A 14,496-nucleotide genomic window follows, 5' to 3' on the forward strand; every position below is an offset into this window, starting at 1 on the left:
AATCAATTTTGCCCAAGTAGGATTGTCCTGTATAACTATCCGAGACATCAGAGCTGGACTATGAGGTCCTTGGGGCATTCAAAGAACAATACTCTTTAGGAGGACTATAGTTTTCTCAACCCAGTTCATGTTTAGACTGGCAGAGGCCTTTTTACCTGCACTATCAGAGAGGTAAGTTCAACCAGCTTTCTCTGCATAAATTCTGTGTAATCCTCCATACCTGAGGTCCTATACCTTTAACATGTCTAGGACAACTGTGAGCAAAACTAGACGTGTGTGAAGGTGAGCGATTTACAATGTATACCTAGATGAGTGAATGGATCCCACATGCAACAGTCCCTCAAAATTATAGACTTTTGTGTAAGGCTGCCCAGGGTCCATCAAGGATCTTGTACTCTGCATGTATGTTGTATTTTACCTCTCAACCCACAGCAGCCATGTGGGTAGGGGGTGGTAGCCCTTTGAAGTGGCCGCAATACCCCTGCCACGGTGAAACCTAGCTACTGCCCTCATTTCATACAGAGATCAGCTTTTCTGTACATAAGAACTGCAAATGGGTAAAGTAAACAAAAAAGAATAAAAAACGGAAGGCAACAGCAGGAGAAATGGCCATTTGATGGAAAGCTGGGAGGTACTGGGAAGTTTCACCTCGTTGAAACATGTAAGGGGAAACAAACAAAAACAGGCATTTACCACCAGTGAGAAATAGAAAAAAATAAAAAGGAGTGATGGGAAAACTAAAAATAAATTTCTCAGTAATAATGAACTGAAAAATAATGATACCATGAAAACGTAACTGGTAAAGATGAACCTCCTCCCTAAATTAACACAATGGAACCAAATCATACCCATGGACAATGTTCATGCTTTACTTGCTTGCTGCCATTGACAGACCTGGTCTCAAATGTAGATTATGCATTATATTGAACTATTTGCTAGACCTTAAGAGTCTTAACAATGCAAAACAGACCCTAAAGTGTGATGAACTCCTTATATTTTAAAAACACAATACAGGTTTAAACTGAAACAGCAATATCACCTAGACAAAACAATACTTCTAGTACCAAAATACTCGAAAATGTCTTCCCTTGAAGGGTAATCAACTGGAGAAGAGAATCAAAACCGGTTTCAGAGATATCAATTAGGGCCTAAGAAATAGGTCCCTGTTGTAGAGCAAAACACAACTGGAAAAACATAAACCAAAAAATGTCAATCAGGTTCTTCCGGGGACAACAATATGAGATGGGGAAACAATAAGAAAGTGGTCACTTTCTCGGATACAACGGACTCTGAAGGGGAGGTATCTGGAGACTATGAAACCAACTATAACCCTAATTACCAACACCGGCAGGATCAGTTCGATAGACCTATGACCCCAGATCATTTTTTAGGAAATTGCCGGGGAAATTACCGCCCCAGAACCAGAACACCACGGATGAGGAACTACCATCAGGCACGTGGTCAACCCCAGATGTATATACAAACCAGACAGAACCAGTATTGGAAAACACAGTAGATATTCCTGTGTTCAACCTGTCTACTTCAGAGGTGGATTCTGACTCCCTTAGACTTCTATCCAGAGGCCTTACGTTTGTTCCTTCCACGACCTTTAATAAATTCAAATTCCTGAAAGATTTACATTCCTTTTTCAGGAAAATCAGGCTCAAAAAATTCTTTTTCAATAGACCTTCGCCTGATTCTTCGAACAATCTGTCTGGATTAAAACCTCCCTCTGATTTTACCCCCGGGCTTGACCAGGTGGGTCCTGAGGTCAGCATTTTTGAAAAAGCAGTCATGTCCAGGATCTCTAAAGTCATCAAATTTGTACCCAAACCTACTAACAACTTACTCCCTGCAGAACAAAAAGCCTTAGTTTCCCCCCAAAACAACAAATCCCTGACTATCAAACCTTGTGACAAGGGTGGGGGCATCGTGTTGTTCAATACTGACAATTATATTGAAAATATGAACACACTATTGTCCTCTACTAAACACTATAAGCGCATAAGAGGTAACCCTGAGAACAACCTTAAAGCTCGTATTTTGTCCATGGTTAGACATGCTGTTGACCAGGAACTTATTTGCACTAAGGAGGCAGAATATCTAACTCCCAAATATACCCGTTTACCAATCATATACGGAGTGCCCAAGACACACAAAAACACCACGGATCCGCCCTTACGGCCTATTGTATCCACCATTGGCTCGGCGCTTGAACCCCTTGCAAAATATGTGGATTGTTTTCTAAATCCCTTGGTGACTAAATTGGAGTCGTATGTGAGAGATACGGGCCACTTTATCTCCAAGATTGAGAATATCTCTTTCGATCCAGACAGGGAACTATTAGTGATCCTTGATCTGGAATCGCTATACACCAACATTCCACAGGAGGGAGCATTAGCGGTGATACAGGAAATACTTACCAACGATAACCCTATTGTTAACTCTTCTTTTGTCTTACAATGCCTTGAGGTTGTCTTAAATGACAACTACTTTGAATTCAACAATGATTTTTTTCATCAAATTCAGGGAGTCAGCATGGGGGCATCTTGTGCCCCCAGTATTGCCTGCCTCTATATGGGCAAATTTGAGCAATTTAACATCTATAATTGATATGGCTCCATTTTACGAGAATGTCCGAGCATGGTCACGCTTCATAGATGACATATTTTTCATCTGGAGCGGTGACCATGACTCTTTGGGCGAATTCGTATCCTGGTTAAATGCAGCTGATTCAAATCTTAAATTTACAGTTCACTTTAGCAATACCAAGGTTGGATTCCTAGACGTTTGGGTCGAACATTGCAACAACAAAATCAGTGTGTCTCTATACACTAAGCCAACTGCTAGAAACACACTGCTCCAATATGGCAGTTATCATCCGAGAAGTCAGAGGGATAGTATCCCTTTTAGTCAATTTCTACGCTTACGTAGAAATTGCTCACAAATGAAAGACTTTTTGGTCCAAGCCGATATCCTTAAAACCAAATTTCTCAAAAGAGGCTATCCCCAAAAGCTCATTAAAGATTCCTTTAAAAGAGCTTGTTACTTCAACAGAGATACCATGTTCCAACAAAAAGAACCTGACCCGATGGACAAACTAGTGTATGTAACGAAGCATTCTAACATCAACCATAAGGTCAGACAAACAATCAATTCCCTCTGGTATCTGCTCAATGTAGGCAACGAGGAAATGGGGATTCCCAAACCTCTTTTTGCTTTTAAACGCAATAAAAACTTGAAAAACTGCCTGATTCGAGGCAAGGTATCGGACAAAGAGAATAAAACCTTAACTCAAACAGCCATTGTCGGCACTAAACCTGTCGAAGGCAACCACAGATGTGGTATTTGCCAAGCATGCCCTCAGGCGATTGTAGGCAGTACTATTGACATTAACAATCGAACAATCATGCTTCAAGGAATGACTAACTGCCGGTCCTCCAACGTGGTATATACCATTATTTGCCCCTGCAATCTCCCCTATATCAGGGAAACTGGTCGGGAGGTAAGATTGCGAATATGTGAACATAAATCAAATATCCGGACCAACAAAACATCAGCCCCGTTAGTCAGCCATTGGCTTAGTAAGAACCATAAAGATACAGAGCTGAGATGGACTATCTTGGAGAAGATACATACCCCGCTGGGCAGGAACCCTACTTCCATCAGAAAGAAAAGAGAAACTTTTTGTATTTTTTATCTGAATTCCGTCCAATGTGGGTTAAATGAAACCATCTCTTGGGAAAATGCTATTACTTAATTGCCTGAAAATGCTAGTATAGAATTGTCTGGTTTTGAACACCATTTCTTTCCTTTTTTCTTTTTATTAGATCGGGTATTTGTTTCGCTTATGCCAGCAGGAGCCTCTTTACATAGCCCTTGACATTTTAATCACATCCTTTGATATGAATTACTTTGGAGGTATTTATCTTTGGACCCAATAGCCCGTATTAAAAATTAGTACTACACTCTGTATCTGATACATTGTTGTGGACTTTATACAACAGCAACCAGCTCCAACATGGCGCTGAATCTATGGTTCTACTGATAGTACGTTAGTCCTCTTTCCATGGGAATTCTTCCACCTTTCACCTTGTACCCGATTGGCCCACGATTTAACTGCTACGCATATTTATTATGGCGGGACAATTTGATCGTTTAGCGAGGAATTCATTCCACATCCTTCTATGCTGTGCGTGAAATACTGAGGGAACGCGATATCTAAATACTCGATCAGCTAACAGGTAGGCTGAGACAAGCCCCTTGTTGCCCTGTCAACTACCTCGTGACTATTGTTTGCCGTTATGGAGATTAACTTGTAGTTTAGTTGCTTTGATATTCCGTGCGGCACATACTGGTAGAAAATATAACATATATTGTCTTCGTATCTTATTTTCTTAGGAGAGATGTTTATTTAACACTGCCGAGACGACTGCCCACGATTTAACTGCCACACGCCTCTATCATGGCGGGACTGTTTGACCGGGTAGCGAGGAATCTGTCCGACATCGATATGTGCTGTGCGTGAAATATTAAGGGAACGCAACATTCTAACTCTTGATTAGCTAACAGGTAGGCTTTGATTAGCGTTTAGCTGCCTTATTAATCTCCCCGTGATTTTTACATGCTCCTACGGGGAGCAGTGTGTAGGTGTGTGGCTTGGAGACCCCGTGGGGTACTTGCCGGTAACACATTGTTTTCTCGCACCTCACAGTACCCTTAGGAGGGATACCTACTTGTCGTTGTCGAGGCGGACTTAGACCTATTTTAAACCTTGGCCTTAAGCACCTCTCCGATAACGAAGATTGAGGATATTAATATGCTATCATATTCATTTATATATTTTCTCTCCTAATTATAGATTTGTACACACATTCCCACCATTGTCGCTTCAACCTTGGTCCTTTTGATCTTCAAGCACTTATTCCTGCCTCCCTACGCTCGCTAGCCAGACGTTATCTGCTGTACAGCTTTGATCTTCTTTTTCTACTCGCCATATTCATCCAAGTAGGTCATCAACCTCGATGTTTGTTTATGTAACCCATTGTTAAGACAGTGTGACCCCCTCGTACCATCTGAAGGTTCTTCTTTTATCACACAGTCTCCAATGACCAATCTAAACTTTTCGTTTGTGTAGAAAAGACGAGATGTTTCTGTCCGTCGTCTGACGACGCTTTGAGCTTGGGTGCGATTCATCAGTACCAATGTTTTATCTAGTACCTGTGTGTCCAGTATGTACCAGCTACAGCTCATCTTGCTATCACTACGGGTTTATTACTTTTTCTATTCTCACACTTTCTAATTGGGATCTTCGATACAGGTGCTATCTTGTTTTTCTGTCATTATCCTTCCAATTCTTTTAACAAACTTATAGGATCTGTTTGGATATTTTGGATATATACCTCGGTGTTGTGTTCTTTACTATTCTTTTTTATACGTTTTTAATCTTTTTTGCAAAGGTTTGAGCTACCTACGGACCCATTGGGCCGTGTTAAATAAATTTGTGATCGATCCATATTTGCAAGTAACTGGAAATTGTTTTTGTATCAATAATTAATGCCCACTCTCTTTTTTGAAGAAATTTGCATTTAATATTGCGTATTATTGTTGGTTGATGTTATATATGGTTTATTTGTGTTTATTATTTTTTTAAATTCCTAGGTGTGTTCTTGTCCCCTATTATCCTTGGTCCTTGCCCTGATGAAGGTGGGATCCCTTTGTGGGTCCGATACCGAAACGCGCGTTGGCGCTTGATTTGGCGACCTCCTTTCTCTTTATGTACCACCTGGCCATCGTTGGAAGATACACCAACGACCATATCCATCTATATACCCAAGGATAATTTGTGTATTTTGAGATGTGTATTGGTGAATGTGATTTAGACTCAATGAGTAGGTGTATGAATCTGACTGTTTACTCATGGGGCCTTGAACTCTGTCTTTTATGATTATACATATATTGTTGTTCTGTAAATGTATGTTTTATTGTTATGTATTTATTAGATCAAGAATGTCTTTTTGTATCAATTAAAATGAACTACTAAAATAAATTACTGAATTAAAAATACCAAAAAAACTAGTAATAAGGTGTACATATATCCTTACCTTTATACTTATATTCACATCTTGAGTGGGTGTCTGATGTTTGACATTTTTTGGTTTATGTTTTTCCAGTTGTGTTTTGCTCTACAACAGGGACCTATTTCTTAGGCCCTAATTGATATCTCTGAAACCGGTTTTGATTCTCTTCTCCAGTTGATTGTCTCTAACCCCGCATAAACCGGTTCTTTATTGTGCATTTGGGGTCCCCCCTCGTAAATGGTTTTTCCCTTGAAGGGTAGACAAAAAAAATTATCAACTTCAATATACAAGTAAAATTAGCCACACTGTATTTTTGGGCATTTCCATAAAGAATGTGTTTGGGTAAAAAAACTTTAACAGCGAGAGGTCGACAATTTTCCAATAGTGAGGTGATAATTATTGTAGTGGGTCATTTATCCTCAAAAGGGCAGGTCAGTTGATAACTCAGCTGCCTGCAAGACTTATTGTTGGACTGTAAATGTGTCTAGCGGACTCCTTATAGCATTTTGCAAATTAAGTTAGCATTTGCTGCACTTTTTTGTATTCAGCCGCCATTTTGTGCCATGATTGATAGAATATGCTCCTGCTTCATTACTCTGTGCCTTCTCAGAAGAAAAGCAGCTGTGAATTGTTTCTCTTTAGTGTTATCCAAGGTTGAGTTCCACTGCCTTAATGAATAGATCATTCTGTCTCTCGCATACCTTTCCTCTCAAGTAAACCCTGCTCCCACTCTAGGGAGATGAGCACGGGCAGAATAACCTTGAAGCTAAGATAATATGTACCCGTTCTCAAGATGGTAACTGGCCCTTCTGTACTCCTTTTGTTTGTTAGTGCCCAGGCTGGAAACTTCCAGTCTGGGCGGGGTTTTAGAGGTGTTGGAAATGAATATTTTGTGTTACTGTGTGGACAGGGGTCAGTGCCTCGGCACCTATCCTAGGAGGCTGGTCTGACTGGACTACGCTCGAGCGAATACTAATAAAATAACTTTGGTTTATATTCTCTACTGTCTGACCGACTCTTCATTTGTGTGGAAAGCTGAGAGTTGGTTGTGAGTGACCCGGGTGGCCCTAATCGGGTCACTCCTTCACTTATGAATACCAATTCTTTAAAATATACATAGGGTAGACTTTGGATGCACCCCAAGGAATGTTACCCTTGCACCTCAAGCCACTGACTATTTGGTGTATTATTACATCTCTTACTGAGTGTTTGCGTTGCAAAGCAAGAAGGGCTATGTTACATTTCAAAAGTATACCCAATCATCACATTACATTCTTTAGCCATTTATGCACTATGTAGATGAAGCAATCTTGGTTTTCTTTTTTTTTTTTCTACTACAGCTGCCTTTACTTTAACACTTTATTTAGGACTAATAATGCTAGCCAGACCTACAGCTTTGCCAATACCAGTTAGTTGGATGTGCATTGTTCTTGCACCATTCATGGTAAACAAAGTATTTTAAACTAAATTTAAGAGCCTACGGGAAAGCCTTCTTTACCCGTTGACAATTTCGGCACCACAACCTTCAGCTGTTGGCTCGAGACATGGTAAATCACATCTTGAACATTAGTATTTTAGTCTCATTAGTTTTCTATTGGCTGTTATGGCTGTCATTTCGCCTACCCTCAAACGCAAGAGGGGATATTTTGCATCTTAAATCAGATCCTGAGCAGCCCTGTGGCACTGGGGAACAAGTGCCAACAATAGCATGTAAAAAATGTATGGTGTAGGAAAAAAGTCTGCTTTATTTCCTGTAGCATGTACTTTTCATTCTTTTGTTAGTGTTCACTCTTCTGTGCTGCCATATCACTCAAGGATTGATTATAAACATGGCGGACATCTTGGAATGGTATTCTACATACTCTTTTGCCGTTTCAATAATCAGCCAATGAGCGTCCAGGCTGCAATTGGCCGTGAGCTCTAATACATTTCATCTGAGAAATGGATACTACAGAAAAGAATGTTAGCACAGTTTTAGAAGCCTTTGAAGTCTCTAGAAGCCTTTGTACTCTCTGCCAGTGCTGAGGGGCAAACAAGCATCGCCAAAGCCTATGAGATTTACATTTGTACAGTGTGTGCAATCTCAATCTGTATGAGAAGTGAAAGTCAAAACTTACTGTCTTTGCCAATGCTAGTTTTGTAAGTGTTTTCCCCCAATCTATAACCTAGCTTCAAGGCAACTGTACAAAGTCCAAGTTCCTTCAAAATATTCCATTTATAGGCCAACTACTAAAATGTAGTATTAAAAACCCATGGTAAATAGTTATGAATTTCACTAGGATCTTTGATGGCAGGTGGTTTAAACAGCTTGACTTCGGCATAACATGTACAAAGCAGCAACCACATGCAACTGCAACTTTCGGCTGCTGCCTCACAAAACCTTTTCTAGGGCATCAGCCTACAAAATTATTTTAATGAGCTTTTATTTTATCTCTGTTGTAAAAACTGACAGTCATATGGGAAACACAGTTGCTTATAATGCTGCTGGTTATATTAAGCTCCCATGTGCATCAAAATGCTGATATTCTAACAAATGCTGCACAGGGAGAGAAGTGGGCATTACATGATGGGAAATATTAAGACGACCATTAATCAAATGGAAATACATTGCCCTCTAAAATCGTTCGCACTGAAGTAATTTGACACAAAGCTATTTTATGAAATTGTATTCCATGACAAAGTACTTACAATTTCCTCTTCCAAAACCACTCTGAAAGCTTGATCAAGGGTGCTCTTCTTTTCATTCTCGCTACAAAAAAACAAAAAATATATTTCCAATTAGAAGAATTGCAATACACAAATTGAGACATTTGTTCTTTCCCCAAGTACATGTTCCATCATACCTTCCAGGCACTTGGCTGAACGTGAATAATAAATGTTTGACGTTGTGGTCCATCATGGCATCCCTTGTGGCATTCTAGGACAAAAAGAAAATGGATTAACAAACGAGTGCTGGAATAAATAGGTCTGGCTTATAAATTAAAGTGCCTCTTTAGTCACTGGTGAGTTTACACACTCAACAAATCAACATACACACTGTGTGTGTCCGTTTTATTGTGAAGGAGTCAGTGGGTGGATAAACAAGTGGCAAAGATAAGTCACAAAATCAACAATCATATAGAAGATAAATTGAAAAAATAATAGAAGGAAAAAAGAAAATTCAAAAAAAGAGAAAAACACAACCACCTACAGTTAGCGGGCATATGCTTCCAATACAAAAATAAAATTAAATATAGCAGCTGTAACAGTCTATTATGGTATTGTTCATAGTGTACAGTGGTTTTAAAGTTCCAACAAAGCAGCCACATTTAGGAGCTGCATGCTGGCCATCTTGGAGGAAAGAACAATGATACACTGTGCATATTACCATTCCAAGGCAGCAGATCCCTAAACATTGCGCTGGGTGGCCATCTTCAAATATTAAAGTGTATAGTGCATCACTGCTGTACTGATCCATGCTTCAAAACACGGTTGCCATCTTCCAGCAGTAAAACAATGATATACTATGGAAAACACCATTCCAAAATTGCAGCCCAGTGTAAACAAGCATTGGTATAGCCAATAGGTCTTGCCTTTGGGACATTATGTGTTTATCCAGAAGCTTTGCCTAGGTTGTTACAAGCCTAATTGTTACAAGCAGAGCATGAAGCTAATTAGCCTTTTTTGGATCTAGATTGTCGGCTTCAGTATTCCAAACGAATTACCCCGACAGGACGCAAGGACGTAAACTGGAACAGAAAATGATATTCGCTTCATTAGGAATCATTATTTGGGGCGCCAGGGGGGCCGCGTTCAATCACTGCAAAGGCTCCTAGAAGCACAGCCTGGCAGCCTGCGAAATATTGTTACGCTATTTTTAACTAACGTCAAAATGTAACAAGCATCCTTCACTGTGTGTCTGGAGGCACTCGCTGGAGACAAGAGAATCTAAACATTGTAAATGGTTTGAAGTGTAGGTTTCTTCCTTAGAAATAGGCATTCTTTCCCTGAAGAAAGCTCTGGGTGTTTGAGTCACTGTGATAGATTGGTGCTATGAAACTCCACACCGTTTTCTGGGTCCAGCGCTGGGGAGCCCGGTTGTTGGGGCAGCCATGCGCTAAACAAATCATTTTAACATAATATAAAGCGACTTTACAAACTGTTACTACTCAGTCAGTCGTGACAGGCTAATGCAACTACTAGCTTATGTCACAAACGCACGTTGTTACCGAGGAAGACGTAAAGAGATAAAAAGTAGCTTTTAGTAAAATCAAAATGGTATCACATTAAATAGTCTTTTGTAAAGCACTTTTCACCCGGTAGGAGAAGCATATATTTGATTTAAAAAAACAAAGAAAACTAAATCCCCGACTCATTGGGGTAATCTGGGTATGGATATCAGGCCAACAGAATCGGTTTCCATTTTGAAGTTGTGCCTGCCCACCAGTGAACTCTGTCACGGACTGCTCCCTGCTACGACGCACGCTAGATGAAAGCTCGTTGTGTGGTCTTGTGCTGCACTCTAAAATGCGAAATCACGAGAGACCTACGTGTTGTCATAAAGTTCGAGCTAGATATGTATTTAATTTATTTGCCTTCAATGCTTGCTATTCGGTTGTGCTGATGCAATCTTTAAAGGTTTGTTTGGAGCGCGGTGTCCCTGGAGTGGGCGCCGCCCTCCGAATAAGTGGAACCTTTTCTCTGAAGATGATGGCTACCCTATCTCTTCAAGGAATGTTTTTGGGGGAGTGATGGTTGAGTCTTCACCAAGCCGGGCTGCGATCCCCGCTAGGCTCCATGCTGCCACTCCTACCGTTGGCCCAGAGTCTGAAACATTACCGTGCCCTCCCTCACCCGGCCTCCGGACACTCCCGCGTCGCCAGCACGCCGCTCTGTGATGTCACTCACCGAAGGCGGCAGGTCTGGAGATGTTTACCAGGTGGGAGAGAAGCCAGTACAAGTCTTTGTTCCGCGGGCTGCATGCGCACTGTGGGGGGGGCTAGGAGCGCGGTAACAATCCTGGACGCCGGAGTTGACACTGGCTATGATAAGAACTGAAACAAGAGTGGCCGCGCGTGCCAGGTCGGCGGCGAAAGTGAAAGCGCCGCGTTTGTAGCAGAAGTGCACCAGGGTCAGCACGAGCTCCACCTGTTTCCAATTAACGCAAATGCGAGACGCGGGTGCGATAATTGGAAACAGATGGCGCTGATGCTCGCTCCAGAGCACCCTAGGCCACGGGGGAAAGGCGGCGGGACATGCACCTGCCTTTGGCCAATTGCGTGCGGTCTTTCTTAGAAAGACGCATGCAAAGGCCAATAGCAGGAGATTTAAAAAAAGCACACGCACGAGCGTGTGTTTCGAGTTTAAAGCCCTTACTAAAAGCCTCGCAGAGCAGCGCATGCGCGCTGGCTCATGCAAGACCTGTAAAGTACCTACAAAGCATGCAGCACAATGCAAATTAAATGAATGGCAAGCAAGAGGTTGGGAGAATATCTGGGGAGATGTAGGTTAAAAAGGACAAGGAGGAAAGGAATGAAATGGGACCTACAAGAAGGAAAATGATGGAACACTAAACACCACTAGCCCAAACACCGAAGTGCTCTCATTTTAAGGCTGATGTGCCCATGCGAACAGATGAAATGCTGTTACTCACAGGGCAAAAGAGGCAATGGCAGAAATGCAAACGCTCTGACCCATGCTGAGTACCACCATGGCTGGGTGGCTTTCAGAAAATCTGAATGACATTCGAACGGACAAAAGAGGGCTGCCCCGAGACCCAATATTCATGTAGAGTTTATGAAAAAAAATGTTTCATTAAAATTATATGGCACACAATTATATCTGCAGGTCCTCCTAGGATGGTCTAGCAAAGATTATCAGTCCAAAGCCCATACCTCCAAAGAGTCTAAGGGAATACATAACAACGATAACCCTCGCTTACTCTGCGAAATTCCATGTAACTAATTGCTTGTGTATAGGCATTGACAGTTAAATAGCAATCCATCTTTAAAGGCCTAATGGCTTTAACATATGATTTTCACAATAAACGAGTCAGGCCTATTGCTTTTGTCATAATTTTGAATAATAAACAGTTTAGACTATTTGCATAACTTTTCCTAATGAACCAATCGGCCCTATAACCTTTATCAGCGGTTTATCATCATAGTCACCACAGTCCTACCATACTGAACATAAGCTTTCCTATTAGTTATCCGTCAAGTATAGTTATAAAATTAGAAATATGTACAAAATGATAGTTGGCAAAACAATATACAATCCCTCCTAAGAGGACATAACAGATTTTCACAGTGTAAATCTTCTACCCTCTGGATTTTGTCAGAGAGGTAGCTACACAAGGGTCCGTGCCATTACAATAATCTAAGAGAATACGTGCAATTCAATACCTACCTACAGGCTTTCACGTAATAACAATCCACCATTAGGAGGAGGAGCCTAGCGCGCATCCAAGATGGTCGCGTGAGCACAGGGCTCCCCGGACCCTCGCTGCTCGTCGGAATTTATCCTGACTCTATCCTGACTTGGATGATGGAATCTGGGAGACGAATGCTGGCTGAACACTAAACTCCTTTCGGAAATCAAATCGGACCTGGCAATCCGGAGTTATGGTGGTTTGAACTTTTGAGGCCCACCCGACGGCTGTGCCCGATGCGAGGGTGATCTGTGGAGCCGGGGCGTAGTTGAACAACAACGGCAGCGGGGCTGTGCCAGTGGCCGTCACATCACTTTCGGTTTCACTTTTGGTCTTTGAGGGGCTGGACTGTGGACTTGCTTGGTGCGACTGGGCTTTCATTGTGCCTTCGATTGATGCCGGTGGCTTCGTCTGCTGCCAGTGTGCTCATTGACGGTGGTCCCTTCGCTCCGCCATATTGCGGCCTGTGGTGCGACACGCGTCTGCCTGGCCTGTGCCACCTCGACGCTTCCTCGGTGGTCCCCTTCGGCGATCGAGGTTCTCATGGGAGGCAAGGGAGACCCCGAGAGGCGTAAGACCAAAGCATCCCTACGTGGGGGACCGGTCCAGACGAACAACATGGACCGCTACACTCAGGGTAAAGGATCCCCCGGGATGGCCAATGTCCCCCCGGAGGACACCAGTGGTGGCCCTTCCGTTTCTCCGGATCTGTCCCTGCAGGACATCATGGGCGCCATTAAGGGCATCAGAGAGACCATCGCTACGCAGTACGAGGCCTTGGCCCGTAAAATCGACACGGTGGCCATTGACATTACGCTAATCCGGGCGGATCTCTCTAAGACCAACGAGAGGGTTCAATCGCTGGATGTGCGGACGTCCTCCCTTGGTACGGACGTGTCGGACCTGCAGGCCACTCTCGGCGATCTCAAGTCGGCCAATGATCTGATGGCCCGGCGGCTGGAAGACTTCGAGGGACAGGCCCGCCGCAATAACATCCGCGTCATAGGCGTTCCGGAGACCTCCGATAACCGCCCGGTTGATCTCCTGGTTGAGGAGCTCATCCTCGAGCATCTTGCTCCCGCTGGCCCGAGTAAGTTTTTCGCTGTGGAGCGGGCCCATCGAGTCCCAGGTGGCCGGCCGCGACCGGGTGCCCCCCCGAGGCCTATCGTTGCGAGACTTTTCCATTACAGAGACCGAGACGCGATTCTGCAGGCCTCACGGGTCCATGGCCCGGTCCGACATGAGAACTCGTCCATTAACTTTTTCCCGGACTTCACCCAACTTGTCCAGAAACAGCGGATGGGCTTCCAGGGGGTGAAGCGGCGTCTCCGGGACCTCGGTCTCAAGTACTCTATGCTTTATCCTGCAAGGCTCCGAGTGGAACATGAAGATCGGACTACCTTTTTTGACTCTCCTGCGACTGTGAGTGACTGGCTGGATTCGCTGCCGGACCGGGGTGACCGGACTGGGCCCTCTGCCGGTACCGAGGGTGGCGGGTCTCCTTTGGAGTGACTTATGGTCCCGGACTCTGCCATGTTGTACTGTTCGGCTGGGTTCTACTTCTTTTGTGCATTTTGTTTCACTATGTTGTGTGTGGGGAGCGGGCGGGGACGGGTCCCTTCCCTCCTCCGGGGTCTTTTCGTAGAATGGGGTTTGTATGGCGACAGGCACACTGCAAGTTGGGGTGGTTTTTTTGGACCGCAGGGGTGCAGGGTGGGGGGTGTTGGAGTTGGGGGGGGGGGTTGGTGGGTGGGTGGGGTTGTTTGGATTTGTGTTTTTTGTTTTCAAGGCGAAGTATTGGCTATGGTTCATCCTTGGGTGTTGAGCTCTTTGCTAGGGGGCCCTTGATCTACTGGAGGGGATGGGGGGGGACGGGTTGAGATTGATGTCTTGGAACGTCAATGGATTGGGGGACCGTATCAAACGGGGTGTTGTGCTGCAATATCTGCGTCGTCTGACTCCTGATGTGGTGTTCTTACAGGAGACGCATCTGGTTGGCAATGTTTG

The 14,496-nt window shown here is 43.4% G+C and overlaps 1 protein-coding gene across 2 annotated transcripts in view; it reads right to left on the reverse strand.

Moving 5' to 3' along the window:
* The window catches only part of THOC1 (THO complex subunit 1), a 387,395-nt gene that overhangs the window by 351,337 nt on the left and 21,562 nt on the right, over positions 1 to 14,496 (reverse strand). For both annotated transcript variants that reach the window (XM_085605802.1, XM_085605801.1), the window contains exons 2-3: positions 8,924 to 8,997; positions 8,769 to 8,829 (exon numbers count right to left, since the gene is read on the reverse strand). In XM_085605802.1, the coding sequence (XP_085461928.1) occupies positions 8,769 to 8,829; positions 8,924 to 8,997 (135 nt within the window). The remainder of the gene's footprint in view (positions 1 to 8,768; positions 8,830 to 8,923; positions 8,998 to 14,496) is intronic.

The sequence above is a fragment of the Triturus cristatus genome, chromosome 5_1 (genome assembly GCF_964204655.1).
Source record: "Triturus cristatus chromosome 5_1, aTriCri1.1, whole genome shotgun sequence".
Classification (NCBI taxonomy): Eukaryota; Metazoa; Chordata; class Amphibia; order Caudata; family Salamandridae; genus Triturus; species Triturus cristatus.